This window comes from Phaseolus vulgaris, chromosome 9 (genome assembly GCF_051622355.1).
Source record: "Phaseolus vulgaris cultivar YP4 chromosome 9, ASM5162235v1, whole genome shotgun sequence".
Lineage (NCBI taxonomy): Eukaryota > Viridiplantae > Streptophyta > Magnoliopsida > Fabales > Fabaceae > Phaseolus > Phaseolus vulgaris.
Window position 1 is genome coordinate 11,610,742 of NC_143506.1, and position 23,394 is coordinate 11,634,135.

Genomic DNA, 23,394 nt, shown 5'->3' on the forward strand with positions numbered 1-23,394 from the left:
AATAAAAACTTAACTTACCCGGACAAATTCTCTCTTCAACCCTAGCCCTTGACTGTTACCAAATGCTTTCTTAAATTCACTCTAGTTGGGATTTTAATTTTTTTTAAATAGGGTCATAAAAATGATCCACCATAAAAATGATCAAAATGTCTTCTTAGTAAGGAGTGTAAGTCAAAATATATTTTGAATTTGGTATTTCAAAATACATTTTCAAATTTGGGTTTCTAAATCACTTTTCTGAATTTGGGTTTTCCGAACATTTTTCTATATTAGTCTTTCCAAAATAATTTTCTAAAATAATCTTTACGGAATATGTTGTTTTCAAATTTTGTTTATCATAATTCCTTTTTTTAGAATACGTTTCTGAATTTTATTTTTTAGAATGTATTATTTGTATTCTTAATTTGTTTTTCCGAATGGAATTTTGGTTTTTCATTTCTATTTCACAATTTCATTCTCATAATAATAAAAAAATCTATTCTATATTTCTTTGTTCAAAATGTATTTTTTAATTTTGAATTTCTAATTCTGGAATGAAGGTAATTTTGGAATCTTAATTTTATTGGATGCAGGAAGCAAATTGGGTGCAGGAATCAAAAGTCCCTCTAAATAGGTCTCTTTTTGAAAGCTTTTTTCTGTGTTGATGTAGTTTTTGTAAACTTTATATCTTAATTAAACTTTGTTCAATTCAATGAAATACTATCTTTTGATTCTGGTACATCCCATTTGTTCAATATTACATTCTCTTTTTTTTTCAAAATTCTCTTCTCTCAGGATGAACTATACAAATCATTAATAAATACGACATAATTAATACACAACTTTGTTTCTCAAATGACAATGAAAAAACATATGTATGTGATTACCATCAACAGTTTACAACCTATTGATATTATTGAACTGTTTTTTCTTTTCTTGACCTTCAAATGTTGATTATGTTCGATAAGGATGTTAAAACAGATAAGCTCATACTCCGATAAATAATTCGCAAAAGATGAACCAAACTGAGTTTCAGAAACTTAGAAAAATTAACTATTTTATGTTATAGATATTTAGAGAATCTGATTTACGAGGGTTTATAATCTCTGCTTAATTAAGGGAAGACTATGACCAATTAATCTTGTTAATTGATATATTGAATATATTTAATGATAAAAATTTTAAATTTTTAAAATTATATATTTATTGAAGATTATGAAATTCAACCCAAAAAGTTGAAGATAGTATTTTTAAGATATCTGAAAATATGTTAAATATTAATTATCTATTATCTCTTTATGAAGAGGTGTTATTCTCCTGAGAAAGAAAAAAAAAACAAATAATATAGAGAGTAAAGAAAATAATTGATTTTTATTTTCTTTTATCAGCAAAGAAAATAAGAGAATTGATATTCACCATAATTAGTGTTAAACTAGATAAACATTGTATTTCATCATTGTCAGATTAAATGTTCTCTTTAAAGAGTGGGAAAAATAAATCGAGAAATAAATATTGTAATCCTAGTTTAACCATGAAAATGTTTTCTAGAACATGTCAAGTAAGTTTTTACTTCTTAAAATTAAAAATATTTTTTCATATTTAATTTTTTTTTATATTATTATTGTATTTTACTTATTTTTTTGTCCGTTTATTATTTTCATAAGTGTCGATATTTATATCTACAGATGTTATAATATTTATACTGAATTAAACTGTCGTTTGCCTTTTATGAGAAGCCTGTGAAGAAATATAAATAAAATATATTGTAACAAAGCACTAAAATGGGCGTAATAGTAGTGAAAGAGTTTAGTAATGTACATAGAGTTATAGGTTGTGTTGTAACTCAGTGCCTTCATTTTAAAAATATATTTGGAATCTTCACTGTTAAACCAGCAAAGCAACAGCACCTGAATCTTCATTATTAAATATTAAAATTGTATAAAGTGCAACTGTAAACAATTGTCTGTGAGTAAAGATAGATTTTGAAAATTAAAATAAGATTATGCTAATCTATATGGAAGTATTAGTAACTTTTGTAAATTATTAAATATATCGGCAATGAACTTTTATGTATAATAATTAGCATAATTAGAAAATATTTTGTCATGATCTGTAAATATCTAATCATATATAGTATTGATTAAAGAAATTTAAGTACTGATAAAAAAAATTATTTATATTTAAATGTATTAAGAGTTAATGTAAATACTATTTTGATTTGTATGAAAACTCAAAAGATGCATTCTAGAATTAAAAAGTACACGATTGCATAAGCCCACATCTGCATAAACAATTCAAAAGGGGAATAGCTTAAATATTATAATATTATCCTATTGATAATAAATATGAAATATAAAATATATTTTAATTTATAGTTTTAAAATGTCTAAATATAAAAATAAAGGATGAAAATGAAACTTCTAAAAGATAAAAGACCAAAATAAAACTTAAAAATAAGATAAAGAAGCTTCACTATTATTAAATAATGAAGAATGATATGTTGAATTTTAACGTGATTAATTTTTTGGTATTAATATTCACATTATCTTGGTTTTACTACTTGTAAAAGTATTTTTCGTAGAAGTATGGGGGAGTTTATTGGTGATTTCTCTGCATTTCTTGAAGCTCAGACTATTATGGTTGTTGAATTTATGGAATTATACATGCTATGGAGGAAACTCAAAAGTTTGGACTTAGTAATGTTTTGCTTAAACGTGATTCTGCCTTAGTTTGTGTTGCGTTTACCATTAGAACTAATGTTCTGTGGATGATGTTTCGTAATAGATGAAATACTTGTCTTAATTACTGTGGAAAAATCAGGTTTATGTTACTCATATTTTTTTGTAAAGAAAATGTGTGTGCTGATAAATTGACTAATTTAGGATTTATTCATAAAGACCATTTCATTGGTATAATAAGTTTCTATCTAGTCTGTTCTTAGAATTCTTTATGAATAGGTATAATTTATGTATAGTTTTTTTTTAACATATGATTTTTGGTCTAGTCTCCCATATTTTTGTATTTTTTTTTCTTTTTTTAATACTTAAGGTCTCAGCGTAACTGAAATGTCAAGTTGCATAGTAATATATAAAATGAAAGCTTTTGTATAAAAAAGCTTCAAGTTCATATTATTTCTTTAATTTCAAACTGTTGAGTTTTATGGAGTTATACATGTTATGGAGGAAGTCAAAACTCAAAAGATGAGACTTACTAATGTTTGGTTTGAATGTGACTCTGTCTTAGTTTGTATTGTGTTTATTGTTAGGACTAATGTTCCGTGGATTGTGGGAAAATCAGGTTTAAGATTACTCATATTTTTCGTAAAGAAAATGCGTGTGTTGATAAGTTGGCTAATTTAAGATTTATTTATACATAATCATTTCATTGGTATAATCATTTCTAGTATGTTCTTAGAACTCTTTATAAATATGTATAGTCTATGTATCGTTTTTGTTAACCTATGAGTTTTTGTCTAATCTTTCCATATTTTTGTATTTTTTTTTCATTTTTTAATAATAATATTTTTTCATGTGATGACCGATGGTGGTTGTTACTTGATGTCAGGATAACTGAAATGTCAAATTACATATAAACAAAAATAATAATTAAAAATAAGAATATGAAGAAATAAGTTTTATTGATTATGCATTAAATAAAATTGTATGTACATAAATTTCAAACGCTTCTTTACCCTTGGTGCATTTCGAATAGTAAACAACTTTAATATAGCGGCAATCAATCATTGACTTATGAACCTTTCAATGTGGAATATAAAAAATGAAAGATCTCACTAAAAAGTAGAACAAAGTCGTGTAAAAGCACGTCATCGTCATCGTCATATATATGGACACTCAACAGAGAATTGGTAATTTATAGACACTTTTTTTTTTGCAGTGTGGCTCACAACTTGAATTTACGAATCTTTATTGTTGAATAAACTTTAAAAAAATAGCTATCGCAGTGAGACAGTGAATTAATGACAGTTCTAGCTAAGATCACTTCTTCGTTAATGGAATCCTATTTTATTCGTTACTTACTCTTTAGGTTGATTGATGCGATCAAAATCTGAAGATGATAGTATATATCCTTAATACTTATCATCACAATCATTCATTCAATCTAAAGGTTTAGCTAGATGCTGAACTTTTTCCTAGAGTTTTTTTATGCTGCAGTATGGGCCAATGGAAATGACAAAATTGAAACAAAGAGAATATGTATACAAGTGATGTGTGATGTCAATTCAATAAAACTAGTAATATTATAATTCAATCAAGTCCACGTATATTTAATCATTTAAAAAAACTCAATATAATTAAACTTATATTTTATTGTTCTTAAAAAGTGACTTGCAGGATAGGAGAAGGGACAACGGCTTCTGGTGTTTAAGAGAGATCAGTTTAAATAAAAGAAATGTGGATAAGAAAGAGACTTGAATAGTAAAATTTTTGAGTTTTGAAAAAAATTGCACGGGAAGCAATATAATTACGAATCAACTGGAAAAAAATAAACAACATTTAATGTGGTTTGGTCGTCAACTATAACCTACATTTACAAATAATTATTAGATTTTCATTTCTGTCTTATTGCACACCAATTACAAATACAATTATTTCTTTAAATAAAAATGGTAAAAGAAACACAATGATTAAACTTACTAAACATGATCTTCAGTCAGCCCAACCCAATTGGTCTTACCTTCATATCCAACACTGTTTACAATAAACATTACCTATATGTCACTTTCTGAAAGAGAATCAAGGATTGTGGCGTGTGTTTTATAATATATATTGAATTTACATAATTCTCCATAACCAAATACGAAGCTTATTGACATTTTGCGTTGTTAATAGGAAGTGAGTGGTGCAAGATATGGACTGATTTGGAAAGTAGTGACGGTTTTTTCACACTACTATGATGTTTTTGTTATATAGCAGATGAGCTTGGTAGGGAAGGGAGAATAGAATGGCATCTTCCTGTTTCCATTGCAACTTGAAACAATTCTAACCCTCTACACTTGTTCCTTCTTTTCTAGTCAATTTTCTCATTCTATCTTCTATCAATTATTCAAGATTCCTTTCATCCCAACTATATTGCGTTTCTCTTCCTTTAACTACAAGATACAAGTCAACATTTTCATATATGATTAGAATCATGATTTGCAATACTCAGACACGAAGATCATAACTTTTTTTTTTACATCCACCGGATCTTATTTTAATGATGTTTATAAAAAAAATATTTAAATTGTTGGGATATTTTTATTTTTTTTATGGTTGTAGGTCACTATTATTTCTTTCTTGCTCAATATAAACTAGGATTGTGTATGTTACTATTGTTTCTCTTTAATATTAATTACGATTTTATTAGAAAGATTATTTTTTACGGATGTAAAGTAAATTTCTTTGATGTTTATTTTGATTATCTTTTGTTAGTGTCTATAATAATTTTATTATTATTATCAACATGAATGTTATTTTTTACAGGGTTGTTAGGATTTTTGTAAATGTTGTGAGAACACAATTTTCAGTCAACATTCCACTATTATATTTTTTTTATTGATAAAAAAATGTTTTTCCTTATTTGATTTGGAAAACTTTTCAGTAGATATTAATAAAAAATAGGCAAAAAACAATCAACCATTTTTGTAAAACTAATCTCAATCAATATCAAATTTAACTAATTTTGGTCAACATTAATTGAAAACAATTTCAACAAACATAAAAATATATTATCAATATTAATACTTTTGAATTATCAACAATTAAGTAACATTTAAATATTTTTGTATATTTGATAATAGTTGAAATATTTTATTCAAATGAAAAAAATTAAAATTCAATAAATTTGATTTGTCTTATCAAAACAAAATATTTGAAGAAAATATATAACTTAAAATAAAATTATTTCAAATTCAATAAATTTAAATATCTTAAAAATAAAAAAAAATACTAAAACACTTAGTACCAGTATTAGTTTATGGACTGATTTCTCATGAGTATGGACTGATTTCTCTGTCTTATCCCGCATAAGGATGATAGTCCACATACAGTTTTTTTTTGTAAGAAACTCAATAAAAATGTTTGTTACTGAAAAATTGAATATAAAATAATTCAATCAAAATATTTGTTATTTTTTCATTGCTACTCAAAAATTGAATAATAAAATTCTATAATGATAAAAAAAATTGAATATAAATGTATTATAATTGAATAAAAAATTGAAGATGTGCTTGCTACTGATATAAAACATCAAACATCAATATTCTTTTCTTCCATTTCAAACATAGTCAAACATCAATAATTCAATTAAGATAAAACATATACATCAATATTCTTATATTTCAAAACTACTCAAACATCAAACAACTATACCACTACATTAAACATAAGTCAATTCAAAAATATCAATATTCTTCTATTTCAATAACATTATTGACATTTTTTTCTTTATATATTTTGAATAGATTACTCCACAATTAATTTATTGTCAATCATTCAATATGTATTACCAAAATCTTCTTCATCGTAAGGATCTATTCTGTAACAGCAACTTTTCCTTTTAAAAAAAAAGAAGCAGAAACAGAGACCCCTGCCCCCACACACGAAACCTCTTTCTCTTTCTCTCTCCATCTCTCCCTTCTACCTTCTCTCTAAATTTCTCACTCTATGCCTCATCTATTTTAGAATCTGATCATACCACGCTGTAGCAGAGAAGTTAAGGAACATTTCTACCCGATCAGATTTTCAAACAGAGTAAGTTCATTTTTACTCTAAATATCCTTTGTTCTCTGTTTTTCCTTAGGATTTAGTCATCAATCTTTGTGGGGTCAGTTGAGAAGTTTAATCCTCTCAACTTATTCTATTATATACTGAAATTTTGTTCTGTTTGGATAATTTGCATTAGGCCCGTAAACCTTGAAGCTTATCCAAACGGTGGGGAATAAAATTCTAAAAGTTGCTTGGAAAGCAAGCAATTGAGGTAAGGGAAGCTAAATTTAATTTTTTATAGCACTCTAGGATAGAAGATCTGAATGCGGAAGGGACGTGGTCCCAATATTCAATTTTTCTTGTAGGGATGTTGTGTGTTATATATATTGGGTTGTTTGTTTATATATTATTTAAATTTGTAAAAATATTATATTTTAATTGTTTAATATTTAAGTGTTGTTTTTTTTATTTTAATTACGTTTTTGAATGTTGTGGATCGTGTTTGGAATGATATTGTATGACGGGATGGTATGGAATTGAATTCATGCATTTGGGATAATGTATGGACTGATGTTTGCTGTGTATTAAGTATTGATGCCTATGTGGTAACAGAGATCTCCGAGCTTCACTGATGATCTAAGTCACATAGACTAAGATATCAGGTGGTGAGAAGCTGATGGGGGAGTTCATGCACACCGTGACATATGAGATGCACGGCTTGGGTTGTATTGAACTTACCCTGATCCTTTCTGTTGGATTCGCTGGTAATCTTTGGATCAGGTGTTAGTCTCTGGTAGGACTTACTTAATACGGGTCTTCCGGAAGACGTTGTTTGTTGAATATTCTGGATGTGTAGATCCATGTGAGATCTATGTGATTGTTTATTGTTGAGATTTGAAGAAAATTGAATAATTTGATAAATTGATCATGTAATTTGGTTTTCTCTTTGGATTTAAGTGTGTATATTATAAAATTCTATTTTTAGTCGCTTACCCTTGCTTTTCTTGCTGTGTTTGAACTGCGATGACTGTACTATGTACACGAGCAGATGACCATACAGGTGCAGGAGAACCTTAGAGGTTACAGAGTTTTATTTTGAGCTGTGGATATGTAAATATTTGTATTTCTATAAATCCTAATCATGTATTAGGAATATTTTGAAAAACTGTAAGCTTGTATAGAATTATGTAGAACCGGTATTGTAATAGTTATATGTAAATTATGGGGTGTTACATATTCCAATCAGATTTAATATGTATACTACCAAAATCTTCTGCATCATAAGGGTCTATTAATGCTTCAACCAATATGATCATACAAAATAAGTGGTTATGATCCTACCCCACACTAAACCGGGAGAAAGAAATTGTGATTCAACTAGTTCAATCCAATTTGAAAAAACAACATTACTAGTTTATTTTTCTTTCTATATTTTGAATGTATTCAAATATATGTGGTTGACATAAGTACACAAATTTGTCGTTTTTTGTGCGGATTAACTGTCTATCTGTCCTACGTTTTTTTTCTAGCGGACTGCAGGCCGACCAGCATGGCCCGTCCCGCACTGCCATCCATTCAATCAGCACGATTTTAACGGCCTAAAGAGAGAAAGACATTAAATTAAGAAATATTAACTTACAAACAACTGTAACTAAAAATACGAAAAACATTATCGTATAACATATGAGGTCCAGAGCTCACATAATCACGTCGGAAGTTGTGGAAGTTCAAGCAGGCAGGATAGACATATACGAAGGTGAGCACGCACAGAGACATATTTAGAGGAGAGAAAGTCGGAGTGATAAGAGACTATAGCCCGAAGATGAAAGCACGTGGGACGAGGTGACAAGAGCTCGTTGAAGAGATGAGAGTGCATGAGATACAGCAGCCCGTATTCGGAGATACGAGTACAACGCAAATACAAAGCTCACCAGAGTTCAAACAGGAAAAGCAACGAAGCAATTGCAGTAAGAGAAACCAAAAAAATGGAATGGATACAAGAAAACAAATGTTTCAAGAAATGCACTTTACAGTGTGATTTGTTACGTCAGTAAGGGATGTCAGACTGACCTACCTAATATAGGCTCGCCTTATTAGTGAATGCGGATTGATTTCTCTACTTGTTCGGGTCAGCTTGAGGATCTACGCGCTAGGCTTTATATATATTTTTTAAGAAATTTAATAAAAATGTTTGTTATTAAAAAACTGAATATAAAAGAATTCAATCAAAATATTGGTTACTTTTGCATTGGTAATGAAAATTGAATTATAAAATTTAATAATTATAAAAAAAATGAAATATAAATTTATTATAATTGAATAAAAAATTGAACGTACTACCAAAATCTTTTGCATATTCCAATCAGATTTTGTTTTTTTTTTCAATCAACATGGTTCCAACTCGTACAAATAAATGGATCATACAAAATAAAATATGATCATACATAAATCAAGAGAAAGAAATGATGGATTAACTACTTCAATCCAATTTGAAAAAAGATTTTTGACATTTTTCTCTTACTATATTTTGAATGTATTCAAATATAGGTGGTTGACATAAGTACACCACTTTGACTTTCTTTTTGTGCGGGTCAGCAAGACAGCTCGCCCTGCTTCGCTGTTGGCATGTGTGGGTTACGGATTATATGGGACGGACTTAAATGGGTCGACAGATTGAATTACTGAGTCCACCCCACACTTTTTATTAGTAAGCTGCGAGTCGACTCACATGACCCACTATGTATTGTCATCCTCCTTATAGAGTCTATCCATTAAAATAACTATTACATGGATCCTAACAACTATAAAAAGCTCTCAATTTTTTTTTTCCAACTAACCTTATTAAAGTGAGACGTTTCTTATATACTTTCATATGTTGACATGAAACCATTTGTATGTATTAGAAATCTTTTAAATATTAATGGATGCATCACACTTTTATTGTGTTGCATCACAATTTGAAGAATAAGTATTGAATTGGTGAGTTTTGTAAGGTGTTTGGACCCATTAAAATTCTCAATTCTCCTAAATATTTTCGGTCAATAATATCAAACTTTCGGAATGTTCTTATAAGAATGAAAGTTAATAAAATGTTCTCCAAAATAAATATTCAAAATAATAATAATAATAATAATAATAATAATAATAATAATGTATATTAATATTATAAAATTTTATAACAATACTTAGTACAACTGATTGGATTTTTGGATTCGATTTATATATTTTAGAAAAAAATATTTTGTTTATTTATTGTTTTTATTAATTATTATTTTTATTTAAACTTCAGATATAGTTACTCACTCTATCTACAAGAGAGTTTTTTTATTTTTAACTTTTCTTTTCCCATAGATTTACTCTAATCCTTTCTTTATTTTTTTTTAACTTTATGTTATTTTTTATATAATAACACGTGTTGCTTAGTATGAATTTTATTAAAAAAAATGTTTTAATAATTTAAAAAGTTAATGGAACTTAATTTTACACATAATATCTGAGAATATAAAACCTGAATTTAAAACAAACATATATCCCATATATTTTGCTTAAGCATCGTCAAACAACAAAGCCAAAGCTAGAAAAATACGAAGCAATCAAATTTTAGTGATTACTGAGTTTATATAACAATTTATACCAAGTCTTACACGAATATCTGTATATTATACGAATTAGTTGTTTTTATAGAAGAATGTGCAAGACAAAGCTTCACTACTGCTAAATTCTGACATATTTTATTCGCAACTTCTTTATAATTGAATTCAATAATGTTAGGTTGCTCATACAAAGAATGACACCTAATATATTATGTAAGGTTGAAATTAAAAGTATTAAAACTATCACATAGTTATTTAAATTGAAGAATGCTTTGTGTTTAGATTTTAATAATTTATATAATATTATTTGCAAGCAGTTAACTCCAGTTTACTTTTTCTTATTTTAGTGGGTACATGGATAATTATTTATAATTTTGAAGTTGTAATTTCTATTTGGAAAAAAAAATCTCTTAAAGAGCAACAAATGATGGTTTCTTAACGAGGTAAGTTACTTGATCCTTATCAGCAATAAAATAAATAAATAAATAGGAACCACTTCAGACGTGTTCTAACATTTATACATAAATACCTGACAATAACTCCTATTAGAACGCTTGCTTACCAGTTTGTCAAATGGACTACAAGACCAACACTGTCCAACTTATCATGACCTAATTTCTTTAATTTAATAAGAGTTTGTTGAATAAGAAACGACAGTAAAAATATAAATTTTTAGTTAGAATTAAATAATCTTTTAAGTATAATGTATTTGAAATATAACTAAATGTATATAACCGTATATATAAGCATAAGTTTCTTAAGATTTTTTAAATTTATTTACCATTAAAAAATAAGATGGTTTGCTAGAAATAATGATATAATGAAAGATTAAAAAAATATAAAAACTAGTAAAAATTGATATGATTTTAGTATTTAATCTACTTTTTCACCAAAAAATAGGTTTAGTTTGGAATAAAACTGCATTAGTTTCATGTTGTAACACTCTAAAAATATATCTAACTATTTCTAACTATTACAAAATAGGTTCAATAAAGTTTTATATGATTTTTTTTTTAAAATATTTCCCATACATGTTTAGGACATATAAATACAATATTTATAGAACCAAGTCCAAAATGTAAAGAAAATACTATTTATATGTTCAATTAATTTGTGAAATGTTTAAATGGTATGTATTACATAAGAATGATGAAATTGTATGAAATGGAGGTCATACATTTGTGATAATGTATGGGTTGTTGTTTGATTGTGTATTAAGTGTGAAAAACTTATGTTGTAACATAGATCATCTAGCTTCACTAATGGTAAGTCACGTAGATTAAGACATCATGTGGTGAGAAATTTATGAGGGAGTTTATACACATCATGACCCACTATAGACATACGATATTACATATTTGAACTTACCTCGATCATTTCTCTTAGATTCGTTTGTAAATTTAAGTCTTGGGTATTTGATTAAATGTTAGTCTTTGATGGGGGCATAATACGGGTCTTTTGAAAAGCTTCAGTTGATGTTTAATTTGTTGAATATCTTTCATGTATAGATCCATGTATGGTCTATATGATTGTTGTATACGATCACTACGATGAAATTGTATTCTTGTGGTTGATACATGAATCTTGTGTTATGTTTGTATATGAGTTTCAAATTTAAATGATCTTTTCACTTATACTTTTGTATGTTATAATTTTATTCCAAAAAATTACCCTAACATATGTTTGTTTATTTTGTGAACTGTGATGATTGCACTGTGTATACGAGCAGATACACATGTAGGTACAAGAGCATATGAAAGCTCATAGACGTATTATTAGGCTACTTTTTGAATATTTCTTGTAATAAAATCAGTTTAGAATGTGTTTAAGTAACATTATGAAAAACTATATACTTTATATAAACCCTTTGTTTGGTTCACAACATAATAGGTTTTAGTCTTTGGGTGTCATATTAAAAATATTATTAATAATACTTAATAATAATTAATATTAATAATATTATTAATAATAGTTAATAGTTAATATTATTAATAATAATAATAATTAATATTAGTAAATAATAATAATAATAATTAATATTAATAAATATAATAATAATAATAATTAATATTAATAAATATTAACAATAATAATTAATATTAATAATAATAATTAATATTAATATTATAATATTATTAATATCAATATTTTTATTAATATTGTATATTGTGATTAATATTATTGTTATTATCAATATTAATATTATTAAATTATTATTATTATAATATTCATATTATTAGTATTATCAATATTATTAATATTATTACAATATTAGTAATATTGTTAATAATATTATTAATAAAAATAATAGTATTATTAATAATAATCATAACAACATTAATATTAATAATAACATTAATAATACTAAATAATAATAAGTAATAAATAAATAATAAAAATAATTATAATATTTACCTACATATGGAGAACATGAAATTATATTTTTAACATAAATTATATTTCTCATGTATAAAAATTCAAAAGTAATTTCTGATTACCTAAAGATTTTTGTCATTTATAGTTAAATTAGATTAGATGATTCGTTGTGTATTATGAGAAGTAACCTACGTTAATCCAGTACAGTACAGAATATCTAAAATTATGAAGTTCAATTTCATTCCGTTTAAAAGAAATATTATTGGCCAACATATAACATATAAGGGTGTAACTTTATTCATAAAATCTTAGTAAATAGTCAGAAAAATCAACAACTACTCACATCCATAACAAAATAATCAATTAGGTCAAAATAATACTAAAATATTTGTATTATTGAACTATTCGCATCTATAACGAAATTGTGCATATAAATAATGATAAATAATTCCTTAAATATTTATTTATCTTTCATATCAATTTATCTTATTTCAATGGTAATATTTTAGTCACATTTACTTTTATTTTTTCAAAATTGCACTCAATTAACATAAATAATTTTATTAATTAGATATTTAATTATTTTTAGAAAAAATCATTTAAGTATTTAGCTATATTAATATTTTAAATTATCCAAAAAAATCAATAATCATATAAATAAATAATTAACTATATTATCTAAATTTATAAAAATTAAAAACATAAAAAATCGAATAAATAATAAGGAAATAAAAAAACACATTGGAAAACACATAATTTTTAAAAAAAATGTTAATAAATACGACTTCAAAAAAACATTTTTTTATAAAACGTGCTAATAAGCATGAATTCAACAAAAATAATAAAAAAATTACAACACGTTCAATTTAAAAAAAAAAATTAAAAAATATATTTGATCGTACAACTTTATACAAAACTTCCAAAAACATTACCAATACCAGCGGACACACGGGCGCTCTCGCGTGTATCCGCATTTTTTATTTTTTTTTTATTTTTATATAATTAAATATAAATTTTAATCAAATTAAATAATATATTATTATTTGTGTTAATTTTTTATTACTTATATTTTTATTTATTTTTAATTAAATATGTTTAAAATAAGATAAATAAAAGAGATGAAATATGAAGAAAATTAGCAATACACAATTTCAGAATCTCAACATTAGGGTTCGGTAGAACAACAATACAGTTTCAGAATCTCAAAATTAGGATTTTGGAGACATTAACTTATTTTTATATTATTTATCTCTCACAGTTCTCTTATATATCTCTTATATATCACTCTTTCAGAATCTCAAAATTAAGATTTAGTAACGGTCCATAAATCCACATTTCACCCTCTCTCTCCACTTTTCCCTAATAAAAGGCATCAATCTCTCCACTTTCTGACACTTAAGTGAGAACAAATAAAATAAAATTTTAAAATTAAAAATATGCTTATTTAATAAAGAAGAATATCAGTTTAAAACAGAAAAGTAACTAATCCCTCTACTCTCCTGCTAGTTAGGTGATAACAAAAAAATAAAATTAACGTACCAATCGTGAGAACAAATAAAATATTTTAGTTCCAAATGATTCTCACAAAAAAATGGATAAAAGATTTTCATCTATGACATCAAAATATATTAATTTTTCAAAATAATATTAATTATTTATTTTAAAACATTAATAATCAGCACCCTTTTTAACACTACCTTAATAATCAGCACCCTTTTTCTATAAAATCCCAAACTAACAGCGAATAAAAAGAATTAAAAAAACAAATAATAAACTTGTATCTATTGATTTTATTTTATTTTGTTAAATTCTTTTTGTTTTAAAAAAATTAAAATCTACTAATAGTTTCTGTTATTACACAACAATTAAATATACACATTTTTATATTACAGAAATATTGAACAAAAAAACAATTTAAAAAATGAATGATCCCATTAGAACTCAAATCAAGTCAAAGATAATGGTATCTTTAAAAAATGTTGGTATAGTTACGGAAAAGGAGAGAGACGTAAATAATAAATTATTATAAAAGAACGAAAAAAAAAGATAAAAAGGGAAGAGGAGTGAGAGACTAAATAATAAATTATTATAGAATAACCAACTGAAAGAAAAAAAAAAAGCTAGAAAAGGAAAAGAAGAGAGAGATGTAAATAATAAATTATTATAGAAGAACATTATTATAGAAGAACGAACCGAAAAAAAAATATAGAAAGGGAAGAGGAGACAAAGATGTAAATAATAAATGATTATAAAAGAACGAACCGAAACAAAAAAAAAATTAGAAAGGGGAGTTGTTATGACATTAGTAGCGTGCACCAATGATCGAGTCGGAGTTGCGCCTATTTCCCTTTCAATTAGGTGTCTGACTCAGTGATGGTACATCTGAATTGCATATGTTAAGCCTTCTTTCCAATTACTCCATCGGAACCATTTTTCTTTTTTCGCCTTCTTCTTATTCTCCAAAAGTAAAAATAATAATTTCTTCTGAGAAGGTTGGGTGTTAGTGACTTAAAATAAAGAGTTAAAGAGGGAGCACTATTAAAGGACTTAAAATAAGGAGTTAACAGTTCAAGGGGAATCGTGGATGTTAATCCAATAAGTGGGGAGTTAAAATATTTATGAAAGAAGTTAAAAATAAAATGTTACATTTCAAAATTGTTGCCACTACTTTGGTCACTACTCACGTTTTCTAATATTTGTTTATCTCTCATAGTTTTAAAATAAATCATATCTTTCAATTCAAAACCGATAATCTATTTCAAATATTTTTTAAAAGTAGAAAATGACGCAATAATCAAAATAATGAAATAAAACCAAATATTAATCTAAGGATAAAATAGGAAAAAATTTGAGAGCAATTAAAGAGGGAATCCCCTTAGGTATAGATATTTCCATACCAGAATTGGGATCAAACAAAAAAAATTTATGTGAACTGAAGTTATATTTAAACTTTATAACTTTCAACAATAAAATATTTATTCACCAATTTAACTCAAACTTTATTATTTTAAGTAAAAATTTAAGATTTAAAATTTTAAATACAACATATTTAGTAGTTTGTATTTAATAGTCATAATTTAAATAATTACAAAATATTTTAATTTTATTTATAAAAGTTAATTAAAAAATAGGAAAAAAAAGGACCGTATGATTGGGTGCCCTAATTATTTTGTAACATTTTTTCTCCATTTTATTTTTTCTTATTTTAATGCGCATATATATATATATTTGTGTGTTTTTTATAAAATATACTGAAAACGTTATCTTAAAAATAAGTTTTATATTAAAATTTTAAAAAATAAGTAGCTTTCCAATGTCCTCATGTGTATCTACAGGACTAGCGTGTTGAAAAATGTTTAGTTAAACGTCACAGACGTTTTTTAAAAGCAAAAAGTATTTATACTTATTTATTTAAATATAGGAATATGTATATTTATTTTCTGATAAACTTCCATTTGTATCAAGGAAGAAGAGAGAACATATAAAGCATAGTTACACACACTTGCATGATTCTTCTCTATTCAAGGAAAGATAAGAAAATGATGGTGAACAAGACAAATTATAAAAATGGCAAGTGTAACTATCTACTCAATTATTTAGCTTTAATTATAAATTAAAAATGTACAATAACATTTAATACAACCCTTATTTGAATTAAAGATTTGAAAATTGTTTACTTTCCTCATTTTTAAATAATACAAATTTGTCTTATCTTATCTTCCAAATATGCAAAAATAAAAATATAAAATGGTTAAAACTTTCCTTTTTGATCCATTCATTAATGAATTATTAATATTTTTTTATATATTTTAGTATAATATCTTTCTTTTATTCTCATAAGATAATCATTAAGATTTTAAATAAAAAAATATTTAATATAATTTATAAAGTAATTATTATATTAACACTCACATATCTTGATTAAATAATAACTAAATTCTATTAGAACCAAATTAATCATTCATTCAACTAAAACCCAACCACTATAAATAAATAAGAGAACACTCTTGTGAGAATAATAAAATTCTAATTAGAAATTCAATTTTAAGTGATATCTAAATAGATTTGAAGGTGAAAATATATTCACAGTGTCCCGTCATTCAAGAAATTCAAGAAGACTAGAAGATCAGGAAGAAAAATCTAACATTGTAAGACATTTATAGCAATTAATGAACACATACTTGCATGAAATTTATAATGGGTTTATATGTAAATTTTAATTTATCATTTTAAGAAATTAAATTAGTGTTGTATATTAATTTCAAGGAAAAGATTTACTTCTCGTTGCAACGAGAGTCACAACGGTTTAAAATTTGAAGGTGTTGTTAAAATATCAAATAATTTTTTTTAAGGTGTAAATTAACGTTATTAAAAAAAGTGACATGAATAACAATATGCATAAATTAAAGAATGAAAATAAAATTTTAATATTTTCGGAATAATCTTGGTCCAAAAAGAATGGTTTGATCAAACGTAAACACAAGGATCTCTGCGCACATGTTTGCGCCACACGCCTTCGTTCACACAAATCCCAACAACACACAACACTTCTGATTCCTTTGGTGCCAGAAACAGTAGAAACCAAGATCACCCACTTTCAACACCTCCCACTCTGCATCTGAGTCAACGACATCTATTTTTATTTTTGTGTGTGGAGCTAACAAGCTTATTCGGAAAGTAGAAAAACCTGTTTAAGACTTTTCACAAGTTTAGTACAAAATCATTATTCTTTAACAAAAACATCATTTGCAGTACAACACACCCACTGCGTTGTACTGCATGCAGCGACACAGACCCAAAGTGCCTTGTAAGGTTACCTTTGGTTTCAATGATAATTATAAATTCCGCGTTTCTCCTTCCATTATTTACCTCCCTCCGTTCTTTTCTACCTCTCTTCTGCGTCCTCGTTTTTATGGCTTCCTTTCCACGCGCTTAGTTATTCTCGCCGCTCCACAATTCAATTCAAGCACTGGTCCCTGTCACCACCGAGAGATTCAATTCTCCATCATCGAAATTTAATACGCAACTCAGTAGTGAGGTAACATATTTGACTCTGTTTCATCTTTCACTCATCACTGTTTTTTTTTCATTACGTGGCATCAAATCTTTGAACCGCGGAATCCGATTCTGATTCATTTTCTTCTGTTTCTTTCTTATACAAAATCTCCATCTTTCTTTCTATATTTCTGTTGTTGTAAACTGTTTTAATATTATTTTTCTGATTTTACTCTATTTGTTTAGTCGGAACTATGATCCTGTAATAAAACTGGTTTCTTTATATGTTGTCCGCAACTTGGTTTGTCAAGCAATAATTAAATATTGCTTTTATCTCCTCTCTCTATCTCTATCTCTCTCTGTCTGATTGAGTGCCTCTTGTCCTGTTTTCCTTTCTGTGGTGACTGATCATTCTCTCAGGGTTGCGGATTTGTTGAATTCAATGGGTACTAATGCAATAAGCAACGAAGAACTCAAAGAGATTGAGAATCTCGGAAGAGAGGACATTGAAGAGGCTCCGGTTGTGCCTGATGACGTGAGTAGAATAGCACCATGGCCAAGACAGATTACAATTCGGGGACTGGTGGCTAGCATTCTGATTGGTGCAATTTATAGTGTGATTGTGATGAAGCTGAACCTCACAACTGGGTTAATCCCCAATCTCAATGTCTCGGTTGCTCTCCTTGGTTTTGTGTTCATCAGAGCTTGGACTAAGATTCTTGCAAAGGCCAAAATTGTTTCAACACCATTCACTAGACAGGAGAATACCGTAATCCAGACTTGTGCGGTCGCTTGCTATAGCATCGCGGTAGGAGGTGGGTGGGTCTTTTTCCAATTCAACTTTTAACTTGTGTTTGTGTAAATGATAGTGTGTGTAATGAACTGAACTTGTGTAACTGTAGGTGGTTTTGGGTCTTACCTCTTGGGTTTGAATAGGAGGACATATGAGCAAGCAGGGTTTGACACAGAGGGTAATAATCCTGCAAGCATTAAGGAACCTGGAATTGGATGGATGACAGCCTTTCTCTTTGTCACCAGCTTTGTTGGGTTGTTGGCGTTGGTTCCCATTAGAAAGGTATTTCATTTTAGTCATTAGTTATATGATGTTGCACATGGTCATTTAATGCAAATATTTGTCCGAATGTTGTTCTTCTGTAACTTAATTTGTCTTGTTCTGTCATTTAGAAGTGATGGTCTCATTTTTAAGGATTTTGGTTCTGCTTGACTTGAGTGGAGATGCTGATGAAGTTTGTGCTATTTAACAGATTATGATAATTGACTACAAATTAACTTATCCAAGTGGAACTGCTACTGCTGTTCTTATCAACGGGTTCCATACTCCTAAAGGAGATGTGATGGCCAAGTATGAACATGTTTTGTTTTGCCCTACTTCTAAAGTTTGGTATTTTCAAGTTAAACAAGGTGAATGTTTATTGGAGCTCAAACCATTTCAACTTTTGCAGGAAGCAGGTTCATGGTTTCTTGAAATTCTTCTCAACCAGTTTCCTCTGGGCTTTCTTTCAATGGTTTTATACGGGTGGAGCTAGCTGTGGATTTGTTCAGTTTCCCACTTTTGGATTGAAAGCATGGAAAAATTCGTATGCTCTTTTGTCTTTATTCAACTAGGAATAGTCTCTGAACCCAGAAATAATTGCTCGTCGTTTCTGATTGAAGTGCTTCAACTTGGCAGGTTCTATTTTGATTTCAGCATGACTTATGTCGGAGCAGGAATGATCTGTTCCCATCTTGTAAATTTATCCTTGCTTCTGGGTGCTGTGATTTCATGGGGCATTATGTGGCCGTTAATCCGGGGACTAAAAGGAGAATGGTTTCCCGCAAGTATACCAGAAAGTAGCATGAAGAGTCTTAATGGATATAAGGTCTAAATCTGGCTATTTATTTTAGCTATTTCAATTTTTAAAGCCTTCGACTTTTATTTATTTTTTCATTTTGTTGCTGCAGGTTTTTATTTCCATTGCATTGATTCTCGGTGATGGGCTTTACAATTTTGTCAAAGTTCTTTATTTCACTGCCACGAATATCCACGCCTCCGTGAGAAGGAAGAACCTTAATACATGTAAGTAATTTCCAAGGATGTCTGTCAATCCTTAATATATTCTCAAGTCCTACCAATCACAGGTTTTTACCTTGTAATAGCAATTGCTTTTATCGTCTCAGCACACCACCATCAAAAGAAAAAGAGTAACATAATGGAAGGGATATGAACAATTGTTTACACTTTTTTCTGTTGTGTCTATGCATATAGGCTTTTATATTTGGTGCAAAGCTGCATTTGGTATTTATCCATATAGAAATTTCTATATGGAGTGATTTATGATATCGGTGAGTCTTCTATTTGTCTGTAAAAATCTAATGTTTTTGGCACTGCAGTTTCAGATAATCAGAAACCGCTCCCTATTGATGATCTTAGAAGGAATGAAATGTTTGCAAGAGAGAGCATTCCCATATGGTTGGCATGTGCTGGTTACATATTGTTCTCCATCATTTCTATCATTGTAATTCCTTTGATGTTCCCCCAGTTGAAGTGGTATTACGTGGTGTTTGCCTATCTTTTCGCACCCTCTCTCGGCTTCTGCAATGCTTATGGTGCAGGCTTAACTGACATGAACATGGCCTATAACTATGGGAAAGTGGCTCTCTTTGTGCTTGCAGCCTTGGCAGGAAAAAGTGATGGTGTAGTTGCTGGACTTGTGGGGTGTGGCCTGATAAAATCTATTGTTTCCATTTCATCTGATTTGATGCATGATTTCAAGACTGGCCATCTCACTTTCACTTCCCCCCGTTCAATGCTTCTAAGCCAAGCAATTGGGACAGCAATAGGCTGTGTTGTTGCTCCTCTCACATTCTTCCTTTTCTACAAGGCTTTTGATGTGGGGAACCCAAATGGGGATTACAAGGCTCCATATGCCATCATTTATAGAAACATGGCAATTCTTGGTGTGGAAGGCTTTTCTGCCCTTCCTCAGCACTGCTTGCAACTCTGCTATGGATTTTTTGCATTTGCCGTAGCAGCCAACTTGGTCAGAGATCTTGGCCCCAAAAAGGTTGGGAAATGGATTCCACTTCCAATGGCCATGGCTGTTCCTTTCCTAGTTGGTGGTTACTTTGCCATTGACATGTGCATGGGTAGTTTGGTTGTGTTTATGTGGCACAAACTAAACAAAAGTGAGGCAGGTTTGATGGTTCCTGCTGTTGCTTCTGGTTTGATTTGTGGAGATGGATTGTGGATTCTCCCTTCATCCATTCTAGCTTTGTTAAAAGTTCGTCCTCCAATCTGCATGAGCTTCCTGTCAGCCAGTGCCAGTTAGAAGTTCACAATAACATTCAAATATAGATAGGATGAAACAGATGCAATCAAACTTAGTATTACTTACGATGATTATGGGCATAATGTCGTAGGAGGCTTGATTATTCTCAATTTACATTCATAAACATTCTGCTCTTAGAATCTTGAGCTATATGTAAATATTTTGACACTATTAGAGGGAGAAATCAATTTGAGCACACCTTCAATTTGAGCACACTTTCAATATTCAAATTAAGCATATAACTCTACTCAAATATGTCAAATTTTAATTTTTTAAGCTCTTTACTTTTTGTAAGAACGTCTCAAATATGTTAAGTTAATTGTTTGTCTAAATAGTCCATCCAAACATATAGTCCGTGTCGACATAATTAAACAGAGAGATTGGTCTCAGTCCCACAATTGAAGCCTTGCTTCATACAAGGTTGACTACTGCGCAGGTTGAGTCATGCTTAGGAAATGTTTTTTTTTTTTTTTAATTTAAAATTTATTTTGAAGTTAAAGTTTAAAATAATTTTTTAAATCAAAGTGAAAGCTGTTTGGAAGTTTTTTCTTTCAAATTTTTTTAGCTTAAGAAATACGACTTGAAAGAGAGTGGGGATGAAGAACATCAATATAATAGATAGATGTATTATATATATATATATATATATATATATATATATTTAAACATTCGTAAAGGAAGTAATGATTTCTTTTAAAAAAAATATTTAAAACAGAAAATGAATTAAAAATAAGATAATGGTTATTTCTATCAAAATTACTAATTGCACCTCATAAAAGTTTTAAGTTCACCCATTTTTAGTTTTTTTCTATTACAGCCCAACAAACAAAGGAGGTACTATTTTACTGTGTGCATTACTCATAATTTAAAGGCTATTTTTTCCTTCACCGTAACAAATTTCTTCCTGCATCCCATTTTTTTAAGAAGATTTTACCATTTTTAAAAATGACTTCTGATTCTGATTGCTCTTTCCAAAATATTTTCAAAACGTATTTCTCAGAATATATTTTATTAATTCTGGATTTATCAATCTGGAAATAAATAAAAAATGTTCTAAAAAAGATATTCTTGAATGATTTTTTATCTTCTGTGTACTATTCCGAAAACACCCTTTACTTATGAAATCCATATTCCAGAAACATTTTTACTTACGGAATCTCTATTCCAGAATTACCCAAAACTATGAAAGGATACTTTCGGTATTTCAAAGAATGTAGGGGTGCCTGAAGAAAAATATAGGGTGCAGGAAAAAACTCCTTAATTTAAATTTTCATCTCCCAACTACACGTCTAAGTAGTATACTCCATCCAAAACTAACTCATACATCTCATGTCTACCTTAAAAACTCAGTTAAATCATTTATGCCGTACACTTGTATTAAAGCGTAAAACAAGTCCATATATTTTAAATTTTTTTTCATCCATATAAATTTTAAATAGTTGGTTTTTAGTACTTATAAAATATATGAGTTTTTGTTTTAGTTTCTTATAAAACATATTTTTATTTTTATCCCTCCAAAAAATTCAAATAATTGTTTTTAATCTCAATATTTATTTTAGAATTGATAAATAGCATCTATTTACATAACACTACTAATATTTTTACTTGAAAGTATCACTTAACTTTGTGTTCAATAAAGAAGTAGTTAAGTATTGTTGTATAATATTAGGAATAAAAAAAATATTAGTTTTTAATTGTAAAGAATTAAAAAAAATACAGGAACCGAAATAAAATTTAGTCATTTTTTATAAATTAAAAATATATTTAAGCCTTTCTTTATCTATCTTTCTCTCTATCTATCTATAAAACAACAAGAAAAATATAAAATGTTAGTAAGTTTTAAAAACTAAAGAATTAATTAATCAGTAAATTATTTTCTTAATGTTAATTTTAAATATCTTAATACGTTTAATATTATTATCAGATAAATATTGATTAAATTAATTAAAAATAAACTTTATTTGGTTGGATACTTAATTCAAAATAAATTTAATTCAATATAAAAAAGCATTATATATATATATATATATATATATATTATGTAAAATAAGAAATACGTGATTGTATAATTTTAAAGATAAAAATTTAAAATGGTCATTGAACAATTAATTAAAACCCAATTTATTGTGATTCGTAAATTATTATATGCAGACACGCGGCCTAGGTATAATTTATTTTTGGGTATTTTTTTTTCTGCACCTTTACATTTTTCTTTCTGTACCCCCAACAATTTATGTAACATCAGGATTATTCTTGATAATTTTGGATGATTCTGAAATAAAGATTCTGTAAGTAAAAAGTATTTCCAGAATAGAGATTTCATAAGCAAAATGTGTTTTCAAAATAGGAAATCCAGAGGCAAAAAATTATTTTGGGATATTTTTTTTGGAATACTTTTTTTTTTACTTTTCGAAA

General features: G+C 27.7%; 1 protein-coding gene and 1 long non-coding RNA gene across 2 annotated transcripts; both read left to right on the forward strand.

Moving 5' to 3' along the window:
• Positions 1-6,674: 6,674 nt before the first annotated feature.
• Positions 6,675-7,967, forward strand: LOC137821637 (uncharacterized). The gene is made up of 3 exons (XR_011082852.2): positions 6,675-6,731; positions 6,883-6,957; positions 7,735-7,967. It is a non-coding gene; the product is annotated as an uncharacterized LOC137821637 (long non-coding RNA).
• A 9,117-nt stretch (positions 7,968-17,084) lies between these two features.
• On the forward strand, positions 17,085-21,185 carry YSL3 (YELLOW STRIPE like 3). The gene is made up of 8 exons (XM_068628235.2): positions 17,085-17,693; positions 18,071-18,465; positions 18,553-18,725; positions 18,916-19,013; positions 19,114-19,248; positions 19,341-19,530; positions 19,613-19,727; positions 20,042-21,185. Exons 2-8 carry the CDS (start codon positions 18,093-18,095, stop codon positions 20,977-20,979), a joined length of 2,022 nt encoding a protein of 673 aa, XP_068484336.1. The 5' UTR covers positions 17,085-17,693; positions 18,071-18,092; the 3' UTR covers positions 20,980-21,185.
• The last annotated feature ends 2,209 nt before the right edge of the window (positions 21,186-23,394 follow it).

Bases quoted from the DNA above. Each gene is read 5' to 3' on its own strand.
- YSL3 (XM_068628235.2), top strand. From the start codon at position 18,093: ATGGGTACTAATGCAATAAGCAACGAAGAACTCAAAGAGATTGAGAAT. The intron at 19,249-19,340 runs GTATGCTCTTTT...TCAACTTGGCAG, and splicing joins TTGAAAGCATGGAAAAATTC to GTTCTATTTTGATTTCAGCA. The intron at 19,728-20,041 runs GTAAGTAATTTC...TTGGCACTGCAG, and splicing joins AAGGAAGAACCTTAATACAT to TTTCAGATAATCAGAAACCG.